Source organism: Oncorhynchus mykiss, chromosome 13 (genome assembly GCF_013265735.2).
Source record: "Oncorhynchus mykiss isolate Arlee chromosome 13, USDA_OmykA_1.1, whole genome shotgun sequence".
Taxonomy (NCBI): domain Eukaryota; kingdom Metazoa; phylum Chordata; class Actinopteri; order Salmoniformes; family Salmonidae; genus Oncorhynchus; species Oncorhynchus mykiss.
In genome coordinates, this window is record NC_048577.1 from 21,439,879 (window position 1) to 21,467,181 (window position 27,303).

General features: G+C 42.7%; 1 protein-coding gene and 1 long non-coding RNA gene across 8 annotated transcripts in view; one reads left to right on the top strand and one right to left on the bottom strand.

The window, feature by feature from the left end:
* Positions 1-25,562, bottom strand: part of LOC110485936 (regulatory-associated protein of mTOR) — a 202,750-nt gene extending 177,188 nt beyond the window's left edge. For all 7 annotated transcript variants that reach the window (XM_036940605.1, XM_036940602.1, XM_036940601.1 and 4 more), the window contains exons 1-3: positions 25,146-25,562; positions 22,071-22,245; positions 6,107-6,209 (exon numbers count right to left, since the gene is read on the bottom strand). In XM_036940605.1, coding sequence (XP_036796500.1) covers positions 6,107-6,209; positions 22,071-22,238 — 271 coding nt within the window. In that variant the 5' untranslated portion in view covers positions 22,239-22,245; positions 25,146-25,562. The remainder of the gene's footprint in view (positions 1-6,106; positions 6,210-22,070; positions 22,246-25,145) is intronic.
* LOC110485937 lies at positions 25,333-26,101 on the top strand. Its single transcript, XR_002468010.2, has 2 exons — positions 25,333-25,618; positions 25,928-26,101. It is a non-coding gene; the product is annotated as an uncharacterized LOC110485937 (long non-coding RNA).
* Positions 26,102-27,303: the final 1,202 nt, after the last annotated feature.

Genomic DNA, 27,303 nt, shown 5'->3' on the forward strand with positions numbered 1-27,303 from the left:
GGTCAATACTTACCGAAAACGAAACGGCGCAAAGCTCGCTCACCATAGTATGATGATTAAATGTGTTGATTGCACTTTGACCCACATTGGTTGAGAGCCATCCCCTTCTTTCCAATATCAATATGTATTTAGATACTGTAGTAAACTAGTGCCTAATCATATTTAATTTCATGTTCAATTGAACCGCCACGTGATTCTCTGCGCATGTAGGCAGCCATCAATGAGGCCACACGTACGAGGCGCAGTTGAGCTCTCACACCCAAACTAGGAGAGGTAGGCTCCTGAAGTTGAAGCGTGTGTGAATAACGCGAAACAAATATGTGCTGTTAATACAATAGGTAGGCTACCGCATACAAAGCCGAAAGAGGAACGTTTCCAAATCATCTGTGGGACAAGAAAGGGACAACATTCGCATCCCAAACCGCGCTGCAATGATCTTTGTCGCGACCCGCGGGAATGCAGCCCTCTAGTGCAGTCAGTACACAACACTATGCTCGACATGTCTTAGCAGGATCAGATGGTGACAGGGGTCCCAAAATGGTCAGACAGACGATTTTGAAGTATATTAACAATATCAGTGAATGATACAAAGTTCCATCTTGAATTGAAGGGTAAGACCTACAGTAGCTACAAGACATAATTTAAGATTAAAGCAACAGTCTGGGAATAATGGTCAATTTCAATTATTGAACCATTATATTATCTAAGAATAGAATCAATGTATAAATGTACACCAAGGTCATTCTTTGTCCTCCCTCATTTTCTAGGAGGATGAGATGGTGACAGGGATCTCAGCAGGCAGCCAGGGAAGACCAGTCTGACGCAGGCTAGGTGAATTTCTACAGAGACAACCCTTTATTCTCTCTATGCAGCAAACACTGGACCAGCCAGATGCTATTACAAGGCAGTCTGACAACCCTCCAAAGTTGTTTTCCAAACTGTATCAAGGGTTGATGGAGGCATTTTCCGATGACACAACACATGACCTGGTAGAAGCTATTGATGATATGAACATGACTGGGCATTCATCATCTCAGACATACATGACTGCAGTTTGAGACCATTCATAGATCGTACTATATGCCAGTGAAACTGAATTACACGTACTAAGAAATGTTATTTGTCTGCTGGAGATGTGAAAATATGTCCCCTTTTGTGTTTTACATGTATTCAGACCCCTCGATTGTTTCCACATTGTTACGTTAGTCTTATTCTAATAGATTAAATAGTGTTTTCCCCCTAACCAATCTATACACAATACCGCATAATGACAAAGCAAAAACAGGTTTGTAGATATTTTTGTAAATATACACTGCTCAAAAAAATAAAGGGAACACTAAAATAACACATCCTAGATCTGAATGAATGAAGTATTCTTATTAAATACTTTTTTCTTTACATAGTTGAATGTGCTGACAACAAAATCACAAAAATGATATATGGAAATCAAATGTATCAACCCATGGAGGTCTGGATTTGGAGTGACACTCAAAATTAAAGTGGAAAACCACACTACAGGCTGATCCAACTTTGATGTCATGTCCTTAAAACAAGTCAAAATGAGGCTCAGTAGTGTGTGTGGCCTCCACGTGCCTGTATGACCTCCCTACAACGCCTGGGCATGCTCCTGATGAGGTGGCGGATGGTCTCCTCCCAGACCTGGACTAAAGCATCCACCAACTCCTGGACAGTCTGTGGTGCAACGTGGCGTTGGTGGATGGAGCGAGACATGATGTCCCAGATGTGCTCAATTGGACTCAGGTCTGGGGAACGGGCGGGCCAGCCCATAGCATCAATGCCTTCCTCTTGCAGGAACTGCTGACACACTCCAGCCACATGAGGTCTAGCATTGTCTTGCATTACACTCCAGCCACATGAGGTCTAGCATTGTCTTGCATTAGGAGGAACCCAGGTCCAACCGCACCAGCATATGGTCTCACAAGGGGTCTGAGGATCTCATCTCGGTACCTAATAGCAGTCAGGCTACCTCTGGCGAGCACATGGAGGGCTGTGCGGCCCCCCAAAGAAATGCCACCCCACACCATGACTGACCCACCGCCAAACCGGTCATGCTGGAGGATGTTGCAGGTAGCAGAACGTTCTCCACGGCGTCTCCAGACTGTCACGTCTGTCACATGTGCTCAGTGTGAACCTGCTTTCATCTGTGAAGAGCACATTGCGCCAGTGGCGAATTTGCCAATCTTGTAAGCACAAGCCCCACCTGTGGACGTCGGGCCCTCATACCACCCTCATGGAGTCTGTTTCTGACCGTTTGAGCAGACACATGCACATTTGTGGCCTGCTGGAGGTCATTTTGCAGGGCTCTGGCAGTGCTCCTCCTGCTCCTCCTTGCACAAAGGCGGAGGTAACGGTCCTGCTGCTGGGTTGTTGCCCTCCTACGGCCTCCTCCACGTCTCCTGATGTACTGGCCTGTCTCCTGGTAGCGCCTCCATGCTCTGGACACTACGCTGACAGACACAGCAAACCTTCTTGCCACAGCTCGCATTGATGTGCCATCCTGGATGAGCTGCACTACCTGAGCCACTTGTGTGGGTTGTAGACTCCGTCTCATGCTACCACTAGAGTGAAAGCACCGCCAGCATTCAAAAGTGACCAAAACATCAGCCAGGAAGCATAGGAACTGAGAAGTGGTCTGTGGTCACCACCTGCTGCGGAACCACTCCTTTATTGGGGGTGTCTTGCTAATTGCCTATAATTTCCACCTGTTGTCTATTCCATTTGCACAACAGCATGTGGAATTTATTGTCAATCAGTGTTGCTTCCTAAGTGGACAGTTTGATTTCACAGAAGTGTGATTGACTTTGAGTTACATTGTGTCGTTTAAGTGTTCCCTTTATTTTTTTGAGCAGTGTATATATACAAAAAAATGAAATATGACATTTACATAGGTATTCAGACCCTTTACTCAGTCCTTTGTTGAAGCACCTTTGGCAATGAGTACAGCCTCGTGTCTTCTTGGGTATGACACTACAAGCTTGGCACACCTGTATTTGGAGAGGTTCTCCCATTCTTCTCTGCAGATCCTCTCAAGCTCTGTCAGGTTGGATGGGGCGCGTTGCTGCACAGCTATTTTCAGGTCTCTCCAGAGATGTTCGAGCTCTGGCTGGGCCACTCAAAGTGTCTCAAAGCCACTCCTGTGTTGTCTTGGCTGTGTGCTTAGGGTAATTTTCCTGTTGGAAGGTGAACCTTCGCCCCAGTCTGAGGTCCTGATTACTCTGGAGGAAGTTTTCGTCAAGAATCGCTCCGTTCATCTTTCCCTCGATCCTGATCCCTTCCCCTGAAAAACATCCCCACAGCATGATGCTGCCACCACCATGCTTCACCGTAGGGATGGTGCCAGGTTTCCTCCAGACGTGATGCTTGGCATTCAGGCCAGAGAATATTGTTTCTCATGGTCAGAGTTTTTAGGTGCCTTTTGGCAAACTCCAAGCGGGCTGTCATGTGCCTTTTACTGAGAAGTGGCTTCCATCTGGCCACCCTACCATAAAGGCCTGATTGGTGGAGTGCTGCACAGATGGGAGAACAATCCAGAAGGACAACCATCTCCACAGAGGAACTTTGGAGCTCTGTCAGAGTGACCACCGGGTTCTTGGTCACCTCCCTGACAAAGGCCCTTCTCCCCCATTTGCTCAGTTTGGCCAGGCGGCCAGCTCTAGGAAGACTCATTGTGATTCTAAACGACTTAGATTTAAGATGGAAGCCACTGTGTTCTTGGGGACCGTCAATGCTCCAGAAATGTTTTGGTACCCTTCCCCAGATCTGTGCCGCGACACAATCCTGTCTCGGGGCTCTACGGACAACTCCTTCAACCGCATGGCTTGGTTTTTGCTTTTGCACGCACTGTCAACTGTGGGACTATAGGTAGACAGGTGTGTGCCTTTTCAAATCATGTCCCAACAATTTACCACAGGTGGACATCAAGGCTGATAAATGGAAACAGGATGCACTTGAGCTCAATTATTTGAAGTCTAATAGCAAAAGGGTCAGAAAACATATGTAAATAAGGTTGTTGTTTTTTTATAAATTAGCAAACATTTCTAAAAACCTGTTTTCGCATCGTCATTATGGGGTATTGTGTGTAGATTGATGAGGGAAACATCTTATTTAATACCTTTTAGAATAAGGCTGCAATGTAACAAAATGTGGAAAAAGTCAAGGGGTCTGAATACTTTCTGAATGCACTGCGTGGTCTTGTGAAGGCTGGCCGAATTCTGGCAAAGAGTATGTTCTTTTATCTCAGCATGTCGACAGATTCTCCCTTCTCCCCGTTTTGTTTGCTTGGAAATGTTTATACTTGAGACTTATCAGAAGAAACTGTAACCAAGCATTTATAGGGGATAAGAAATGCATTGCCATTAATTGGAAGGTTGGTTATCCTCCCACAATGTCAAGTTATGCATCACTAGATTTAATTTATTACCAGATTAAGGGCATACTGAAAATCTTTTACAGGGTCTGGATGCCTTTAATGGAATACAGTACGACTAAAGGAGTCTATATTGAAAACATGCCCACGTCAGGGGATATACCCATTTAGGCAATGTCCTTGGCCTAACACACCCGAAATCAATCCCGAAAGTTTCACTAACATCCTAAAATTGAGTGGGGTGTGTTGTTTTGTGTGTTTTTTTTCCCAAACCTTTCCCTTGGGAATAAAAATAAACATAAAGGTATGATTGAACGGTGAGGAAATTGTGTTGGGAGAGAGTTGAGTAAGGCGGCTCTGGCTGGTCTGGCTGAAATTTGATAGAGCGGATTTTGATATAGCAGACTTAATAAAAAACAATCAAAAGTCTTTGTATTTTATTCACGAGTTGCTCATTTGTTAGGCTATTGGTTAAAGGTGCAACACAATATTTATTACTGAATCACCTTAGATTTAGTTCAGTCTTATTAATCACTAACATATTTAATAATGATCTCCTACCTAGCGTGGCGACTGAGGGCATTTTGCTTACTTTTTGTTCTAAATAGAGACTGCACATTGGATTGTGTAAAATGCAGGAAATTAGCTTTAGGTGTCCCCCAGACAAGCCCCCCCCCCCCCCGAGGAATAATAATGAATAATAAGCACAAATTAAAGAATGCTATTATAGTATTGTATTAACTTAAGATTCTCACCAAGACATGCAGACAGTCCAAACAGACAGAGTACAGTAGGCTATACATTGCACAAGAAGAATATTGGCTACTTTAAGAGATTTAAGAGAATGAATGCAAATGTATGCTGTTAATGGACAATAACTAGGCCCAATCTATCAACTAACCAGATCTGAATAAATGTGTTGGATGGATGGCTTTGATTGTCCAGCAATCTAATTGCAAATCGTTAATTTGCTAATAATACAAATATTCTGCTTAAAAAGATCTTGCACTGCTACCCTCAGCATTCATTATTCTTGGAGGTTAGAACAAGCAACAGGGATGTCACCAGAGATTCATAACCAGGGGCTCAGCCCTGAAAACCAGGGACAGACAGGGTACCGGCAAATCATGGTATTTGTGGGTCTGAGACAAATGAGTGGATGAAAACACAGCTAGTAAGCCTGCAATATGAGGAGGAAATTCTAGTCCACCAACTTTCCAGGGGCACTCACTTATCCAAGATCCTGGTGGTGTCCCTGACAAGCAATGGAAACCGAATTTATCCTCTTCGTGCTTCCCAAAAATATCCTGGCGCATGAAGGCTACATCTACAGACGGAAATGACACCGCAAATAAGTCCTTCTGGAAGTGCATCGAATATAATGTTTTCGAAAGCTGAGGTCGCATAATGCTCACTGACGGGGTTATACTGGATACGCAGTTTTTTCAGTGCCCGGAACAACTAGAGGAGTTCAGGAAATACTATCAAGGCAACATGGGTTGGGGAGAAGGTTGGACACAGAAGAAAGCCAATGTTTCCCATGGGTATGTCTTAATAATGGCTTTATTATCATGAATTATGTGTGTGTGAGTTGAGTATGGAACAGGTTATGCAAGTTAAATCAAATCAAATTTTATTTGTCACATACACATGGTTAGCAGATGTTAATGCGAGTGTAGCGAAATGCTTGTGCGTGTGTGTGTGTTTGTGTGTTCTTACCGATCCAGCACTCCAGTCTGGCGCAGGGTGACGTCTTGACCACGTCAGGAGGGTCCACGCCCACGTTGAGACACAACACCAGGGCCACACTCACTGTCTTCATCTGGAGAGAGAGAGAGAGAGAGACAGAAGTGAATACACATGCTTCTCAATACACACTTTGTTTATATGCGATATAATCCCAATACATACTCTGTATATAAGTGTGAAGAGAGACCCTGTTTATTTACATTATTTGGGTGAAAGACGTTAATATTTCACAGTTCATAGAGGGGCTCGGACTCGAATCCACACACACACTAAACGGCTCTGAGGCAGGCATCTGACAACGTCAGCCTCTAGATTATCCTTCAAATTAATATCGGATGTGCATCTCTTCCTTTCAAGACGATTTAATACGTATCTGGGGGGGGGCAATGTAGCCTACGTTTTTTTGTTCTCCCACTTTGGTACTGAAATCAGAATCACCCGCTAATGAACCTTCCTCCAGTAGTTTACTTTTATTCCGGTAAAACATCATTTTCAACAGCGCATAGATAATAACCTAGCAAATGACATAGGTTGTCACTCAACTAAGCGTAATATCACACAAGCCGTTTTAGCATTTGAATGCTGAAGGTGCCGTGCAGATGTGCAAGATCAGGCACAGGGCGCCTACCTGGCGAAGCTGGGCACGGTGCTCAGTTTGACTAGGCTACTGACATTTTGCCTGGGGTTGTTCGGCATGCAAAATGACTCCGTTGCAAGAGTTCCACACTGAAGGAGAGGACGCATCAGTGGTGGGTTTGGCCTTTATTTGTACACACACACACAAGCTCACGCAGGCGCCTGACACACCAAAACGTCAGCTCCCTGTTTGTCCTTCAAATATCAAGAAATAGTGCTCCTGCGTTTATTTGTATTTTTCATTACTTGAGGTGTCCTGGGGTGAGGTCGTTTTTTTGGACAGCCATACACACTATTTTGACCTTGCCCTCTGGCGTGGATTGATCCATTGGCAGGTGTGTCTAGTTGGCATAGCCTGACGTGACTTTGTAATTCTGAACCACAGTGCTGCTGACCTGATCTGGAGAGTGAAGCGCGATGTTGTCCAAAAACAAGACTGAGGCTGGATCCAACACTATGCCAAGCACTAGACTGTAGAGAACACACCAAAAGGGTTCTGCTTGAAGAGGGAAGAACTTAACAAACTTCTCTTTGAAGTCTGTAGACTGTCACGACTCCCAAAACAAGTCACGATTCAGTGCTTTCTGTAATAAAAATAGATATTTTAAAATGTAGAAAACATCTTTTTTTTTAACAGTCACGACTCCGTATATTAACCTTGCCCGGATATCACTAAATGATACAGCGGAAAGAAAGATCACATTTACTGGTGATTGATTTGTCTCCCAAGGACTTTCCAAGAAAGGTCTATTGAAGTGTATTTAATTGAATGTGTGCCTGGATAACTGAAGTTAATGGAACACTGCAGCTGACGGACAGAAAGGCCGAAGCTCATTGCAGGGTATTGAATTAAATATGTGCCTGATCTATGGTGGTTAGCAGAGTTCTGTAGCTACTGCTCCTACCAGGCAGTTTACTGTAGTGTAGACTGGTCTGATAGAGAAGACGCCCAGGGGGACAGGAAACAGGGTCAGGTAAACATGTTGCACCTGAACACAGACTGATCCACTGGGGCACACATGGACATACACAGAGAGAGAACGAGAGAGGCTAGAACAGAGAGGGCAGTCCGAAACCCTGCACTGATTTTTACTTGAGGAGCTACTACCCTTGTGTTACTAGCTGGGTGCATGTTTTCTCAACGCCTGAGTACTAGTCAATGAGCAAGCTGACGTCAGTGACCACGTTCACATGCGCAGAGTATTCTGAATAATAGCCCAATCCCAATTATTATTTCAGGATAAGCTGTTTACATGCAGCTTTGACATTCCACTCATGAGAATCCCTGTATCCATGAATACAAATAATATTCCTAATTGTCCCCTGGGACGTCAGTTCTTTTTTTTTTTGACAGGGGATACGGGATAATTATTTTTTTTAAATTAAAGTTAGACTCATTTAGATATTTTTCTGCTTATAATTTCTGACATTAGCTAGGTTATTTGTTAGTCAACTTGTCTATAATTACAAAGCTTCTCTTTGTCATTACTTGATGCTCTAGAATACTAAATAAAGCCTTGCTCACCAGAATGATGTCAGAAAATTAGAGAATGAATGCATAAATCTAGTTGACATATGTAAAGTTCTTTCATTTCTGCTTCTCTCAAGGAGCGAAGACGTTTAGGGACCAGGGAGATTTTCCATGCTAATTTTCCCAATGACAACACCCAGTAAGATTTATTTTTAATAGGTCTAAAAAAATAAAATAAAAAAAGGCAGGTTTAAGGTTCTGAATGAAAGGTGAACAGACTTTCTGGAGATGTTGGTCATTCAGCAGACGCTCTTATCCAGATCGACTGACAGTCAGTGCATTCAACTAAGGTAGATAAACAACATATCAGTCATAGTAAGAATAAATATATGTCTGTAACAGTTACTGAGAATGTTGTTGAAGTGGTCTGTTGGTTTGACTCGTTTGAACATCGCTGCCAATTTAAAAGCTTTTGAAAAATGAACAGAAGTGCATGGGACAGATGGGAGCAATAATACATATTATGTTGCAATCAGTTGGCGCCTCTTTCCTTTCCTATATTAAATAGATTTCAAATGCATTATTGTGACAGAATGCTTAATACATTAATGTATGTGCAGTTGAAGTTTGGGTATAGAATGAGTCACCAAAAAAATACAGATTTTCAACAAATGTAAATGTAAATGCATATTTTCAACTTTCATTCAGAACCAAAAATGTACCTGATTTCAACATCAGGAAAATATGTAATTTCGTCCTCCTGAAAGTTCTATGACCAAATTTCAACTGCACGTACTTTCTCAATGAAGCAAGCATTAGATCAAAAGAAAAAAAAAATAACTGAAGATAGAATCAACCAAGATTTTTTTTCACGGTCGGACACACACACACACACACACACAAAGCAGAGACGGGAGTAGAGGTCAAGATACAGGAGACAACAAACAACGCAGGTAGGTCTCAGATGAAACTCATAAAAGCGCAGGAGGAGCTTGCGGAGTGTGCAAAGCTGAGAGGGGGAAAGAGCCTCGTGGCATTTCATTTCCCACAACGTTGTGGTGCCAAGTCTAATCAAACCCATAGGCGTGTGGATGGGAATCCACGTCGCTGTCCCAAAGGATCCCTCACCAAGAGGCTTTACTTTCACTACACTAACCTCAGGTAGGCATGACCGCTTTCTTATACATTGACCCCAGTGAGGGATAAGTCAGTTGCCCTTTAAAGATACTATAGCTGAAATGACAACACGCCTGGAGGAGTTTTCAGCCCTGCGTCAAAGAATCTACAAAAGCTGCATCCCATTGAGCTCTGATCAAAACCAGTGTACTATATATATATATATTATATATATATATATTATATATTATATAATATATATATATAATTTATATATATAATATTTATATAATATATATATATATAATATATATATATCTTTATATTATATTTATATATATAATATTTATATAATATAATATTTATATAATATATATATATATAATATATATATATATAATAGGGTGCCATTTCGGACACACCCAGTCTACAGAGTGCAGGTTTTAAAGCAATCCCTGGAAAACAGTAAATGTGCTGAATTTCTGGGGGGAGATGGCAAATATCTTCTTTCCTATTTTTACACACAATAGTTATGGCCACAATTGAGAAGGAGTGCACTGACTGCAATGAACTTGAAAACAGCCGTCAGCATTTGTGACTGCAATTATTCTTCCAGTGTCTTTGCGTTGTTTGGTCAAACTGAAGATGGCATAGCTACCCACAAAAGCACCAACACTGTTTACAGTCAAGCACCAAAAGCGGGTCCTGGCTTTCAAACTGTTTACCCACACCCAGTCACGCACACCCACCAACCCACACACAAATCAACTGTAGATCAGTTTTAAAGGTGAGGTACATTCATGCCAGACGTTCGGTCCTGAATTCTACTTCACCTGGAACATTACTGCAGCCTGGCACGGGAAACTAAAGTGATTACCATCACAATAAAATAACCCTAATGAAATGATTTGTTTCCCAACATCATATGTGAGAGACTAAAACGACAAATTAGCATGAAAAAAAATATGATAATTGAGACACATGGGGAGGTAGAATTTAGATTTTGGATTCATAATAGGCTAATGTGGCATTTAGGTTTGACAGCAGCCAGATGTTGGCTCCCATTGATTGAATCCCATTCATTTCTCACGTCGGTGGAGAAGTCCATTGTCTCCCTTCTTATAGCATACATTCCAACAGGAGGAGACATAAGGGCAGCAACCCTATGGGCCCTGGTCAAAAGTAGTGCACTATACCGGACATTTAGCATTTTGATTTCACCTTTATTTAACCCGGTAGGCCAGTTGAGAACAAGTTCTCATTTACAACCCCGACCTGGCCAAGATAAAGCAAAGCAGTGCGACACAAAAAGTTACACATGGAATAAACAGACATACAGTCAATATAGAGTGTGTGCAAATGAGGTAGGATAAGGGACGTAGTAAGGCAATAAATAGGCCAGATTGGCAAAATTATTACAGTATGGCAAATTAAACACTGGAGTGATAGATGTGCAGAAGATGAGTGTGCAAGTAGAGATTCTGGGGTGCAAAGGAGCAAAATAAATAACAGTATGGGGATGAGGAAGTTGGATGAGCTATATAAAGATGGGCTATCTACAGGTGCAGTGATCTATGAAGCTGCTCTGACAGCTGGTGCGGGAGCTATGAGTCTCCAACTTCAGTGATTTTTGCAATTCGTTCCAGTCATTTGCAGCAGAGAACTGGAAGGAAAGGCGGCCAAAGGAGGAATTGGCTTTGGGGGTAACCAGTGAAATATACCTGCTGGAGTGCGTGCTATGGATGGGTGCTGCTATGGTGACCAGTGAGCTGAGATAAGGTGGGGCTTTACCTAGCAAAGAATTATAGATGACCTGGAGCCAGTGGGTTTGGCGACGAATATGAAGCGAGTGCCAGCCAACGAGAGAATACAGGTCGCAGTGGTGGGTAGTATATGGGGCTTTCGTAACAAAACGGACGACACTGTGATATGCTGCATCCAATTTGCTGTGGAGAGTGTTGGAGGCTATTTTGTAAATGACATCGCCAAAGTCAAGAATCGGTAGGATAGTCAGTTTTACAAGGGTATGTTTGGCAGCATGAGTGAAGGATGCTTTGTTGCGAAATAGGAAGCCAATCCTAGATTTAATTTTGGATTAGAGATGCTTAATGGGAGTCTGGAAGGAGAGTTTACAGTCTAACCAGACACCTAGGTATTTGTAGTTGTCCACATATTCTAAGTCAGAACTGTCCAGAGTAGTGATTCTGGACGGGCGGGCAGGTGCAGGCAGCGACCGGTTGAAACCACAAACGAAGAGAATCGGGCCTAGAATCTATACGTGTTGTAGCAAGCTCAGTACAAAAAAGCGTGGTGCTTTAATTCACTTGAAGCTTTTCTGTGTTTAAAATATAGAAGATGGTCATTGAACAGGAGAGGAGGAGAAAAGGGAGAGACAAAGGGAATGAAGAGGTGGAGGCTAAGTCGTGCCCCCCGGGGGAGAGGCTCTGATCCTCCATAACAACGGACTCCTTTTGAAGAGGGTGACCCTCCTTGATTGTTAACATTAATCTGAAGGAAAGACTAAACAAAATGACATTTTAATATATGTCTCCTGGACCTCATGGATTTCTAGTAATCCCACAAATCCTGTTCGGAGCAGCGCAGTGGGGGAAGTGAGCAATAACGGGGGAGTAGGGTGAAAGCTGATGCGGACTTCGGTTCAATCTGTTTTTTTGGACTTGTTCACAATGCTCACTATCATACAGGTGAATGGCACTGGTACTTAACTATATTTGGCTATCCATGACCGATGGAAAACCCAGAAACTTCCAGACAGATTCCAAGGGTTTGTGATAATGTACATGTATCAGAGTGTGACTGTGCCCTAATGTGTGTTCTGCTGGCAATAAAGTGAGTGGCCCAAGCTGATGCAACAATCCCCAAGGCCTTCCAGCCTGCTAGGCCTTGCCCTGGCACTGGGGAGATCGATGCTCCTTCTGTTTAAAAAGCCTTAAATTTATAGCAGGACTAGCAAATGGAATAGTCACTGGTCATTGATCCTTATGGGCAGAGGTGCTGGATCGGAAGGAGGGAGGGAATAGCAGAGAGGGGGAGTTACCGAACTCAATTACCAGTTTAAAGACCACACACACACTCTCCGGTCTCCAACACACAAACAACAATAGTGTTCCTCGAAGGCCACAGCGACTGCTGATTTCAATAGAGTTGCTATAGAGGTAACGTAGTCGTCAAAACGTAAGCAATAGGACTACAACAAATACAGGGTAGGAACGACATCCAACTGCTCATCCCTGCATTCATGTGTCCTTCCGATACAGATCAGAATTTGACCCCAAAAGGCACTCCATATTCACGTCAAAGACTATCTACAGTACCTGGATCAGACTGCTATTCAGCCTGGATTTACTGCTCTCCTGAAGAAGATATACTGGTTATCATGGAGATTATATAGTAATTTTGCATAGCGAACAGAGATATTTTTGCAGGATGAAAACAATGGCAAAGATGGAGTAAGGTAGCCCAGCAGAAAGCCAAGAACTGCAATTTGTGGGCTTGATATTGCAGCGTGCTTTTGAGGATGTGTGGAAATCATTGTTGGAAAGCCAGTACTTTAGAGTATGCAGAGGTGGTTGGTTCATTGAAGCGCTAAAGTGCTCAACTGCATTGATTTCAAATGACTAGCTCTGATTGACAGATACCTGATATCCTAACCCTGATATCCGCTATCCGACCTGGTTTACTCTATCTAGCCTCTCTCTCCCTCTCTAGTGAGCCACTGCTCATCCACTAACAGCTCACTCTATAGTCCCAGTTCAGGCAGGGGGTGAGCGAGCCATAAACATCTAATAAGGAACCGGGGTTCTCTTCAATGAGTCAGGTCTACTAACAGTGTACTTTGGGGTTAGGGTTGGTTTGTCTCACACTGCGCCATGTCATTGAACCTGAATGTCATTCAGTGTTACAATGTATCCTTTCAGAGGACTCTAGCCCAACCTCTATCCCTGACATGGACATCAAAAGGACAGAGGCAAACCCATGACTATTTTGGGTACCATAAATAACAGCTATCCCATAAAGCCCAATAGCACTAACACACAACGGCAGCATTAGACAAGCCCAAAACGGAGCCAAAGTTTGTGGCATTCGGAGCAACAACTTGCCGACCATGATAGGCCTGCAGAAACTATCCTGCATCGAAATCATTCACACACTTGCACTATACTAGCAGGTGTACACACACACACACACACACACACAAACCGCTTTGCTTCATGTGCTCACCACCCACATCGACATGGTCACAACTCAATTACAGACATCTCCACAGGGACCGGACTCCACCTTGACCAATGGGCCTTGTAATTGGGCAGCCTGCCACCTCTCATCTTGAGATAGCCCAACAGTGTCTATAGTGTAATAGCTAGCTGGCCGTGATCCTGCCGATTTTCCACGATGCAGCACATAGTTTATGGGCCACTTGATAGCCCCTTCACAAGCCACTCCTCTCAACAGCTTCAATTCTTTAGATACAAAACCAATAGGGACACTAGTACCACCCTTATTATCCATCACTGTCAATCTACAGTACCCTCCTGAATTATTGGCACCCTAGGTAAATATGAACAAAAATGGCTCTGAAAAAATGTCATTGTTGATTATCAGCTTAATCTTACAGAAAATATCATATGAATCTAAGCTTTGAGTTAACATTGTTCAAAGAAAAATCTAAAATAAAAAATTATTTTATTCAAAAACATGCGTGTCAGTTATTGGCACCCCTAGTAATTCTTAGAAACAAAATCAAGTTGATGTATATTCCAATTAAGATTTTCCTTTTTAAAGTTAATGTGAGTCATCCATGACTTCCTGTTTCACTGGGGTACAAGGTGACACACATGCTAAACTCCCTTAGTCATCCATCAACATCAGAAAGTCCAAAGACGACAAAAAATGAAATTAAAAAGGTTGTTGACGTTCACAAATCAGGCAATGTCTATAAAAAGACAGCTACACACGTGAAAATACTCATCTCCACTATTAGGGCAATAATGAAGAAATGTTTAACAACTGGAGCTGTGATGAACCTGCCTGGAAGAGGATGCAAGTGTTGTGACGTTGGTACCATTAACGCAATGATGATTCTTTTATCAAATAATGACATACCACGTTCAAGTATTACTTGATTAATCATAACAATTAATTAAGTAGTAATCTGGGACACCACGGGAAAAGTTTATTTAACGAGTTAACGTTTCCCAAATTAACTCTAAAGATGTTAAATTAAACATTATTACCTCAGTCTCATTCTGAATGCCGTAATATCCTAGAAATCGGCACAAACCCTAGTCTCCATGATGAATCAGCAACACAAATTGGCTTAATTATTTATTTACGAACGAACTAATCACACAGAATGACAAACACACAGGATAGATTATACATTGGTTACTAACATGATGCAATGAAGTCCCTAGTGGACTAACCCGATATGATGGCTTGTTACAATGAAAGGGGGTGGGGAACGAAAGAGCGGGACGAGAGCCAAAGGAATTCAACTATCGTACATACAGTGGAATAATACGCTCATCGTAAATGGATATTTAGCACCCTAACAAGCGCTCATTTGGATATATAAATGCAAAGTACATATTTACGCTTGTAGGTCTGTCGTCTCGCTCTGTTGAAATCACTCCATCAGTCTGTGGCGAGTAGTTCATCAGAAAGTCTCTGGTTGTGTAAGTCTCTGGTGGTCCACCAGAAGTTACCACGTCCTTTGTAGTTGTAGTAGGTTAGTCTCGGAGTGTCTGTTGGAACGAAAGTTCCAGAGGTGTACCACGCGGGGTTCAGCGGGCCTTATCATTCACTCTGTTTAGAATAGATACCCTAGAGGTACCTATAGCGGTGAGAGGAAATTGTTATTTGTCTCGCATCGTCGCTCGAGTTTCCTAGGCTAACAGTGCATAAAGAGCTGCAGACAATGTTCCTGTGTGGTGTTTGAGAGAGTTTGAGTTTCTAACCATTTTGTACCTTTCAGCTCACGCTGGTCTTTAGTTTTAAACTATTTCTCAGCCGTGTAGCCACCGCTTCACACTGTCTGGTTTAGTAGTCTAACCATTTCAACGTGGCAGATAACGGATGTTTGTAGAGTTACCGTTATTTGGTTATACCGCCCTTAATGATATCACACAACAACTGATCTGACATAATTGTTCTTTAAGTCCCTCCCGACCAATTCCAACATTCTTGGTGTTGAAAATGTCCAACCGTTGTGTTACAGTACTGCAAAGTCCCTCTCTGTGGTAACAAAGGGATTTGTAACTTCCATTTCTGCAGAGTGGGAGGGGTGGGCCTTATCTGGCTCACCCAAGAGGGAAAGTCATGACAAGTGTATTTTGTCCCCACGCACAGTGAGAAGGATGGCTCAAGGGGATTTTTTTTGTTGCCCAAGGACCACCGTTGGAGAATTTCCCCTGGAAATAAGCCCCTGGAATTTGCTAAATGTCATTGGAACCAGGTTCTATGGTCTGATGAAAATAAAATAGAGCTTTTTGTCAATAAACACCAGAGGTGGGTTTGACGTAAAAAGAGTTGTGCAGAAAATAACCTAATCCCCACTGTGAAGTTTGCTGGTGAATCAGTGATGAGGCACTGTTTAACTTTCAAAGGCCCTGGGAACCTTGTTAGGATACATGGCATCATGGACTCCAAGTACCAGGAGATTTTAGTCCAAAACCTGTCTGCCTCTACCAGGAGGCTAAAACTGGGTCGTCGTTGGATCTTCCAGCAGGACAACGATCCAAAGCATACCCCCAAATCCACAGGAAAATTGTTCACTGACCATTGACCTAAACCCAATTCAAAACCTCTGAGGTGAGCTGAAGAGTCCACAAGCAAGGACCAAGGACTCTGAAGGATCTGGAGAGTTTCTCTATGGAAGAATGGTCTCAAATCCCTTCCTGTGTGTTCTCCCACCTCATCAAACATTATAGGAGACGACTCAGAACAGTTATCTTTGAAAAGGGACAAAGTACTAAACACAGGAGTGCCAATAATTGTGACATGCATGTTTTTGAATAAAATAATTATTTCTTGCTGACAAATTATTTTTCTTTTAACAATTTTAACTCAAAGGTTAGATTGATATATTTGGAGTGAGACCAAGCAGAAACAATTATATTTTGTTCACAGGATATTTTGTTCATACTTACATAGGGTGCCAATAATTCAGGAGGGCACTGTAAATCACCCTGTAGTAAATAACAGTAAGCCAGGGACCATTAAGTCGATTCACCCACAGGCCGATTTTTTTCTTGAGCGGATGGTCAGGGGGCTGGAACATAATTTGTAGACAGCATATTGACCGTGCTCAATAAACCTTGCTTACATTTGCATACGATCACATATTATGTGTGGGAATACTTTAGAACAGATTTTTTTTTAAATGTGCAGTCTAATGTCCAACAATAAAAAAATATATTTAAAAAATGTCAATCACCCATAGGGGAGACGCCAGTTGGGAAACCTGCCGTAGGCCATACACAATCAAAAGGGGCACAGAAATCAAATTAATTGAAGCAAAACAATGTATTCCTTGTAGAACATAAACTAGCCTAAATTATTTAGGCATATTTTCTAGCTGTGTTAGCGAAAGAATGTCCCTTTGTCTTACCCCAGGAATGTCTCCTGTTTTAGAATGAATATATGCATTAATGTTTTATGGTTACAAAATAATTCTGCGCCTGAAGCACAGTGTAGGAGCCTAATTCTGTCATATTAGCGTGTGTTAATGTCATTTGGGTGAATGTCTAGCCAATAGGGATACTAAGTCAGCCGGCGTACCATATGGCATTATGGCATTATTGACGCCATAGCTATCCATAACAGAATCTATGAAACAATCAGGTATCGAGTACTACAGGAATCTAACAGCACCTTTCATATAAGCCCTGGCAGGTGTAATAGAAACACAGAAATCCCACTGTCACCATTTACTAGAGAAAGCATTGAAATTCCACTGCAAAAGCACCTAGGGTTGGCCTGAAGCAGAGTAATAATGAATTCCTACATATTGGAAACAATATAGACGAAGGCTAACCTTAACTAGGTTTAATGTGGAAGTCTCGCTGCAGAACAAATTGTGGTCTTTTCTAAAGCAGTAGACCCTGATGATAATGTTATATCAAGATGTTTCTGCCATACAGAGTGCAAGACAGCCGGGAAAAGATTTTTGATGTACCAATTTCATGGCACAGGGTGTATGAGTTGATATATAAAACAATGTAAGATTCAAGAATGTGTGCCTTTCAGCTAAAAAGATTGTACAGAATTCTTGCCACCGGCAAAATGTTGAATATTTAAGGCATACAATTATCGCAGCTCTGTAGATTTTGTTGTGAGGATACTGAATCAATAGACCATTTCTTCTGGTATTGCCCTCAGGTAGCCTGTTTCTAGTCTCAGGTTCAGGAATGGCTGAAAAAGCATAACATTCATCTAAAATTGACCCTAGAAATAGCATTGTTGGGAGATCTGGAGAGATCTGGTCAGTCGATTACTAATATACTCTTAGTAAAAGCATGTTATCATCTTCAACTCACAATCTGCGGATTTTATTTGATTAGATCGATTCAAATTGTATGTTAAACATCACAGCATAGTTGAAAGATGGGCGCCAACAGAGATGGTCGCCTCGCTTCAGGTCCTTAGAACACTATGCAGTTATTTGTTTTTTATATGTATTATTTCTTACATTGTTAGCCCAGAAATTCTCAAGTGTTATTACATACAGCCGGGAAGAAACTTTTGGATACAAAAGCAATGTCAACTTACCAACATTACGACCAGGAATACGACTTTCCAGAAGTGGATCCTTTGCTCGGCCCGCCACCCTGGACATGGGATCTTATCCCAGAGGCCGATCCAAAACAACGCGGTTGCCGCGGGAGAGGCAGAAGGAGCGGCCTACTGGTCAGACTCAGAAGGCAAGCACACCATCCACCGCTTCCGAGCATATTATTTGCCAATGTCCAATCTCTAGATAACAAGGTGGACGAAATTAGGGCACAAACTGCCGTCCAGAGAGACAGAGATTGTAACTTTCTCTGTTTAACAGAAACATGGCTCATTCGGGATATGTTGTCAGAGTCGGTACAGCCACCCGGTTTCTTTATGCATTGCGCCGACAGAAACAAACATCTCTCTGGTAAGAAGAAGGGTGAGGGTATATGCCTTATGATTAACGACTCATGGTGTAATCACAACATCATACAGGAACTCAAGTCATTCTGTTCACCTGACCTTTAATTCCTTACAATCAAATGCCGACCGCATTATCTTCCAAGAGAATTCTCTTCGATTATAGTCACAGCCGTGGATATCCCCCCCAAGCAGATACCTCGTCGGCCCTGAAAGAACATCACTGGGCTCAATGTAAACTGGAAACCATACACCCTGAGGCTGCATTTATTCTAGATGGGGATTTTACAAAGCAAACCTGAGAACAAGACTCCTTAAATTCTATCAGCATATCGAATGCGCGACACAAGCTGGTAGCATTCTGGATCATTGCTACTCTAACTTCCGCGATGCATACAAAACCCTCCCCCGCCCTCCCTTCGGCAAATCTGACCACGACACCATTCTGTTGCTCCCAGCCTATAGACAGACACTACAAACAGGACACGCCAGTGAGCAGGTCTACACAACGCTGGTCTGACCAATCGGATTACATGCATCAAGATTGCTTCGATCACGTGGACTTGGGATATGTTCTGCATAGCCTCAGACAACAACATTGATGTATACACTGACTCGGTGAGCGAGTTTATTAGCAAGTGCAGCGGAGATGTCATACCCACTGCGACTATTAAAACCTTTTCTAAACAGAAACCGTGGATTGATGGCAGCATTCACCCCAAAAAATAAAAGCCCGAATCAGCGCTTTTAAATCATGGCAAGGCGACTGGAAACATGACCGAATACAAACAGTGCAGCTATTCCCTCTTGCAAGGCAATCAAACAAGCAAAGCGTCAGTATAGAGAAAGTAGAGTCGCAATTCAACAGCTCACACACGAGACATGCGTGGCAGGGTCTACAGTCAATCAAGGATTACAAAAAGAAAACCAGCCCCGTCTTGCTGCCAGACAAATTAAACTTCTTTGCTCGCATTGAGGACAACACAGTGCCACTGACACGGCCCGCTACCAAAGCCTGTGGGCTCTCCTCTGTAGCCAACGTGAGTAAAACCTTTAAACGTGTTAACCCTCGCAAGGCTGCCGGCCCAGACGGCATCCCTAGCCGCATCCTCAGAGCATGCGCAGACCAGTTGGCTGGTGTGTTTACGGACATATTCAACCAATCCCTATCACAGTCTGCTGTCCCCACATGCTTCAAGATGGCCACCATTGTTCCTGTTTCCAAGAAAGCTAAGGTAACTGAACTAAATAACTATCGCCCCGCTGCACTCACTTCTGTCATCATGAAGTGCTTTGAGAGACTAGTCAATACCCAATACCCACTCCAATTTGCTTACCGCCCCAATAGGTCCACTGACGATGCAATCGCCATCACACTGCCCTGTACCATCTGGACAAGAGGAATACCTATGTAAGAATGCTGTTCATTGACTACAGCTCAGCATTCAACACCATAGTACCCTCCAAACTCATCAAACTGGAGGCCTTGGGTCTCAACCCCGCCCTGTGCAACTGGGTCCTGGACTTTGACGGGCCGCCCCCAGGTGGCGAAAGTAGGAAACAACATCTCCACTTCGCTGATCCTCAACACTGGGGCCCCACAAGGGTGCGCTCACAGCACTCTCCCGTACCTCCTGTTCACCCATGACTGCGTGGCCATGCACGCTTCAAACTCAATCATCGAGTTTGCAGACGACACTACAGTGGTAGGCCTGATTACCAACAACGACGAGACGGCCTACAGGGAGGAGGTGAGGGCTCTCGGAGTGTGGTGTCCGGAAATTAACCTCACACTCAACGTCAACAAAACAAAGGAGATGATCGTGGACTTCAGGAAAAAGGAGAGGGAGCACCCGCCCATCCGACAGTAGTGGAGAAGATGGAAAGCTTCAAGTTCCTCTGTGTACACATCATGGACAAACTGACAAACTGAAATCGTCCACCCACACAGATAGTGGTGAAGGTGCAACCACAGGTCTCTCCAGAGGGTGGTGCGGTCTGCCCAACGCATCACGGGGGCAAACTACCTGCCCTCCAGGACACCTACAGCACCCGATGTCACAGGAAGGCCAAAATGATTTTAAAAAACAACAACCACCCAAGACACTACCATCCAGAAGGCAAGGTCAGTACAGGTGCATCAAAGCTAAGACCGAGAGATTGAAAAACAGCTTCTATCTCAAGGCCATCAGACTGCTAAACAGCAATCACTTACAGAGAGGCTGCTGCCAACATTCAGACTCATATCTCTGGCCACTTTAATATATGGAGTTAATAAAGGTGTCACTAGTCACTTTAAATAACGTCGCTTTAATAATATTTACATATCCTACATTACTCATCCCATATGTATATGCTGTATTCTATACCATCTACTGCATCTTGCCTATGCCGCACGTCCATTGCTCATCCATATATTTATATGTACATGTTCTTATTCATCCCTTTACATGTGTGTATAAGGTAGTTGTTGTGAATTGGTTAGATTACTTGTTAGATATTACTGCATGGTCGGAACTAGTACAAGCACTTCGCTACACTCACATTAACATATGATAACAATGTGTATGTTACCAATAAAATTTGATGTGAAAGAACTACGGCACGTATAAATCCGAAGAGGGTGGCCAGCAGAGATAGGTTGGATGGGCTGAGGGAAGCTGACGGTTGGGATGTGGAATTGGAGACAAGCGGGAGTGGAGGTGCTGGGCGGGGGATAGAATGAGTCATAATAAACAAAACAAAAAGACAGTTTGAATGACACTAAAGGGCAACGCTATTACATCCATTGACTGTTTGCCTGAGGCTGAGGTCGCATAAGTGCTTGTACACATGTATATACACACACTCACATTCAAAACACACACACATACACATGTAAATAGTGCCACACATGCACTGAAATGTATACGTGCCCATGGGCGGGTTGCTTGACCCTGGTTGTTCCTGTGGGTCGCTCTGGACGGGAGACGGTTAGATGACTGAATGCAATGTAAATCTTGAGCGGCTTCACTGCAGGTAGATTGTATGTTTATATTTTTTCCCAATTATTAAATAAATAACAATTGGATAAAAATGTTTAAAAAGAAAACACTGCGTTTCCTTTCTGAAAGGCAAACGATATGCTAGTTCAACAGCAACTTTGCTTTGATAGAAGTATGCAAGTCAAATTAAATTATCAAGTAGACCTACTTCAGTCAAATGTGATAATGAAGTTAAATAAATTAAACGAGAACTTAATCTGGAAAAGCAGCTGTTTAAAAGGGGAGATCTTAAGATCTGCACAGCTGTAGAACCTAACCATATTTTCTGGATATTCAACGCACACAGTGGTCTCCAATTAAAGTCTCTCTGGTTTCAGTTCATCATTCATGAGCTACTTTCAAAGATTGAACAAGATTAACCTTATAACGAGAACCAAGGGCAACTGCATAATATGAGCAACACAGGCTGGGCCTTTATCCATTCACCATTAAAAAGCCTTAGTTCAGTAGACCAGCGTAGAGACTTAGGACATGGTGCAGCGGGACCATAAGGACTAAGGATGTCTCTTACCCTGTCCTTCATCCTCCAGCTCTGGGCCAGGGCCTTGGAGCCCTCGATCTTCTCCGAGTGGCGTTTCTTCATGAAGGCCAGCGGCAGGTTCCAGTCGCTCATGTCCGCCTCTTCCTCCTCAGCCAGGAATATGGCCGGCGAGAGCAGCAGTTCCGAGTCCATTTTCATCAGGGCCCTGAGGGAAGAGATGGAGAGGAGGTCAGGTTGAGGTCAATGTTAAAAAAAGGTTTCTTCATTCAATAATAGGATATAGCTGTACAGTATGTTTTTGTGTAACATTGAGGAATATGATAAATATTTAACATGCATCCATCAGATGCAATCTATTTTTGACCCGAACTATACAACCATTTTAAGTTCTGCTTCCTAATGACTAGGAAAGTTTGGGCAGCATTGGGTTAGCCATAGACCAGCTCACACTAACGGTCAGATGAGGAGCAGCTCTGGGTTCAAAACTACCACCACATAGCTTTGGGACTCAACATCGGAGGTCTGTATTGATTGGACTACCTGAGTTGTGATTTGTTCTGGTGACTGGCGACATTAAATAACCCTACCACAATATAGCTGACTACACCAAAAATAAAGTGTTTCCTGTCAACAAAGACATTTGTATTATTTCTAGGAACTCTACTTACCAGACGTAAAGTGAAATGTGACCATAACTATCAAATAAACTAGAGGTCGACCGATTAATCAGAATGGCCGATTAATTAGGGCCAATTTCAAGTTTTCATAACACTCGGTAATCTGCGTTTTTGGACACCGATTATGGCCGATTACATTGCACTCCACGAGGAGACTGCGTGGCAGGCTGACTACCTGTTATGCAAATGCAGCAAGGAGCCAAGGTAAGGTGCTAGGTACCATTAAACTTATCTTATAAACAAACAAATCAATCTTAACATAATCACTAGTTAAGTACACATGGTTGATGATATTACTAGTTTATCTAGCTTGTCCTGCGTTGCATATAATCGATGCGGTGCCTGTTAATGTATCATTGAATCACAGCCTACTACACCAAACAGGTTATTTAACAAGCGCATTCGTGAAAAAAGTACTGTCGTTGTACCAAACATCAACGCCTTTCTTAAAATCAAAACACAAGTATATATTTTTAAACCTGCATATTTAGTTAATATTGCCTGCTAACATTAATAGTGAAATTGTGTCACTTCTCTTGCGTTCTGTGCAACAGAGTCAGGGTATATGCAGCAGTTTGGGCCGCCTGGCTCGTTGCGAACTGTGTGAAGACCATTTCTTCCTAACAAAGACAGCCAACTTTGCCAAACGGGGGAGGATTTAACAAATGTGCATTTGCGAAAAAAGCACAATCGTTGTACGAATGTACCTAACCATAAACATCAATGCTTTTCTTAAAATCAATACACAGAAGTATATTTTTTAAAACCTGCATATTTAGCTAAAATAAATTCATGTTAGCAGGCAATATTAACTAGGGAAATTGTGTCACTTCTCTTGCATTCATTGCACGCAGAGTCAGGGTATATGCAAGTTTGGCCGCCTGGCTCGTTGCGAACTAATTGGACAGAATTTTACATAATTATGACATAACATTGAAGGTTGTGCAATGTAACAGCAATATTTAGACTTATGGATGCCACCCGTTAGATAAAATACGTAACGTTTCCGTATTTCACTGAAAGAATAAACATTTTGTTTTTGAAATGATAGGTCATTAATATGGTCAACTCCGGAAACTAAAGCTCGTATTTCTGTGTGTTATTATATTATAATTAAGTATGATTTCATAGAGCAGTCTGACTGAGGGGTGGTAGGCACCAGCAGGCTCGTAAGCATTCATTCAAACAGCACTTTCCTGCATTTACCAGCAGCTCTTCGCTGTGCTTCAAGCACTGCGCTGTTCATGACTTCAAGCCTATCAACTCCCGAGATTAGGCTGGCAATACTAAAGTACCTATTAGAACATCCAATAGTCAAAGTTTGATGAAATACAAATGCTATAGAGAGAAATGGTCCTATAATAACTACAACCTAAAACTTCTTACCTGGGAATATAATACCATATTCCCGCTGTGAAAACAGAGGTAGATTTTGTGGTAGGAAGTCTCGCTTGAAGTGCATGGCCTAATGGCTGCCTGCGGTCTAACTCAACAGGAATATGGTAATGTTCAGGCTAAAGTTGGATTCAGACGTTTATTTAATAGCGAGGGAGACATTTACATTTGGTAAATACAGTTTCTCGAGATTATACATATGCCATTGTTAACAGGAAAGTTTTTCTTGGTGAAGCCGGCTATACTGGGGTTAGGTTATTTTCTGTTGCCAGCCACAACTCAGGGAGTCCAACCAATACACAGACTCCCGATGATGTGTCCCAAAGCTAACCACCACCCATAAATAGGATGGACAATAACATTAGCAATCTCACATCCCTAGCCCCCATTCACCACAGGTGGCCCTGGTGAGTGATGGGATATGACCTGAGCAGCTTTCAATACAAAGTACAACCATTTAAGACTCGTTTGTCATCATGTGCTGTAGTGAGCATATTCTCGTCCTAATCAGTACATAACTAGTAGCTATCTGTATTTGCATTTAACACGGTTAACATTAGCTGTGTACAAAGGTTTAACTCTGACAATGACGTCTCAGCAGTGAATTCCCTTTAAATTAACTTAGCAGTCAAATGGTAGATAATATGCAGAATGGACTGGCAAACTTACACGGAAAAGCTATTTTCTAAGGGGGTAGTACACATTGCAGTATGATATACAACAGAATTGGAAATCGGTACAACGTCAACCTGCATAGACAGAACCATGTTCGCGCGTGGCTGTTCTAGAGTTCGGGGTCGAGTTTGACATGTTAGCTTGTGGCTAACTAGCAGACCCTTAGCCGACTTTCTGACAACTAGCTAGCATTGTTATCACAGGTTTGTACTTCGTGCTTGTAAAACTGTGCATGCTTCATGTTACTTGTTGAACCACAAGCTACAGTAGTTAGATAAACGTAGAGAAAAATGACTGGCAAGTGAACCAGATGTGGAAAAGGGCCATTTCTGCACAGGGTGGCGTGCAGCGTACAGACCTTGACGCGGTAGAATACTCTTCGATACAGGGTGGGAAACCTCTCCGTCTCCTGACTATTATAGACGCGGTCGCACAGACAATTCTTGAAAGAAAATTGTACGGTAGCGTCCACAATTTGTAAACGATGTCGAACCCGACAGGTCCAAGTTCGACCGGTATGTGTTTGCAGGGAAATCTGCGGGTTCTCTCCCCACGGCTGCTCTTTGCTATGGGAAGGTGCTCGAGACGAGGCCCATCTTCACACGGACACTCTGCCACAACCACGCCACGCGCTGTCAATGACGCTTGTCGTGTGGTCTTCTGACACAAACGTGTGTCGACGAGGCAAATGTCGTAAGCTAATTGACAAACAATTCCAAGTATTTCTCCAGAGACACTTCTTCAGCACTTCAGCAAGGGCGCCGCCATCTTGGGAAAGACCCACAATGCACTCGGGGTTGGACTGAAGATGTCATTAAAAACGTCATCATGGTCAGTGAATGTCCCTTTCCCTTTCATCAAAATAAAAGTAAAATAATAAAAAAGTTAAGTCCAAAATATTCCATTCAGTTCAGTTGTGATGTCTCATTGCGATCCAAAAAGATACATCCTGTACATTTTGAGAGATTATTTTAATATACATTTGCAAAAATTATTTTAAATACTGTTTTTTTCGCTTTGTCATTATTGGGTATTTTGTGTAGATTGATGAGGAAAAACATTTTAGAATAAGGCTGTAAAGTAACAAAATGTGGAAAAACCCTATAATTATGTATTTCTTTGTGACTCATTTGTGTACAGGTAGACCAGAAAAGCTACATCCCTGATTGGCAGATGAGTGGCAACCCTGATTAGAAGCACTTGATGCTCATCGGTTGTTCTTTACAAATGCTGTTTTGAATTAAAGAAAATTGTACCTACACACTGAAGAAGGCTGTAAAGCCGAAACATCTGTGTATGCTATCCCTGATGCAGTGATTTTCATTTTCCGTATTGCAACGGAAAATCTAAAAAATGTCTTATTGGACAAGAGAATCCTTCCTGTTCCATCCATTTTCTTGGTTGGTTCACAGGAGACTGGACATAGGGGGTGCAATGGAGATGAGCTAAGGTAGATGGGAAGTAGAGGCTCTTCCAATGTCTCAGTCACTTTCCTGTTTAATCATACAAAAATATCACTCTCTCATCTTCTTGGTGATGAGCACACCACAATACAGCTCAGATCATATATATGCAACACCACAAGGCGGTCAAATCACATCATCAGAAAACATGAAAACAGTAGGGCAGATGGACAGTATGATTTTCTCCCTCTCACTGCATTGGCCAGTGCAGTAATCAATATGCTGGCTATTTGGGTTGGCCAGCAGCAACACTATGGTACAGCAATCTTGAACGTGAAACTCATAACTGTATCAGGCCGAATCTATCCCTCCTGTCTCAGTGTCCAGTGTGAATGAGAAACCAATCCAATCTCCTAAGAGTGTGATGGAGGTTGAGACCCTGGGATAGTGGGGAGGGGAGGGGAAGATTAGTCACACACATTCTCTCTCTCTCTCACACACACACACGCACACACACACACACACACACACACACACACACACACACACACACACACACACACACACACACACACACACACACACACACACACACACACATACACTGTTATCCTCCCAGATTGGGAGCATGGTGACAAGGTGATCAACAGGGCTTAATCCAGAAAATGGAGCTGTTCCCAGAGCCAAATCAGACAAGGGGGAAGAAAAGCCAACATGTCACCTCCCTGAGGACTGATTATAACAAGGCTGGCAAGACGACAGCGCCAAAGAACCATGCAAGACGAGAGAGAGCAGAGAATGTCAGAGAGAGATAGAGAGATGGATCGAAGAGGTTTCCAATCGGATGTGGAGAGGTTTGTTTTGCCAGGAAGCTTGTATATAATAATCATGTGATCCTCTAAGTGAGCGATAATAGTGTGTCCTCTCAGACGGGAAACTGGAGACGGAAGAGCCGTAATGAGGCATTAACTCGCCCCACCCAGTTCTTCTCAGTCACATAAAGGTACATACTGTACCGGCGACATTATGGGTATCAGAGCTCAAATCATGGTTTCCTGACTCAGCATGACTTTTTACACATCTACGAACCATTGGTGTCTTAAATCACAATAC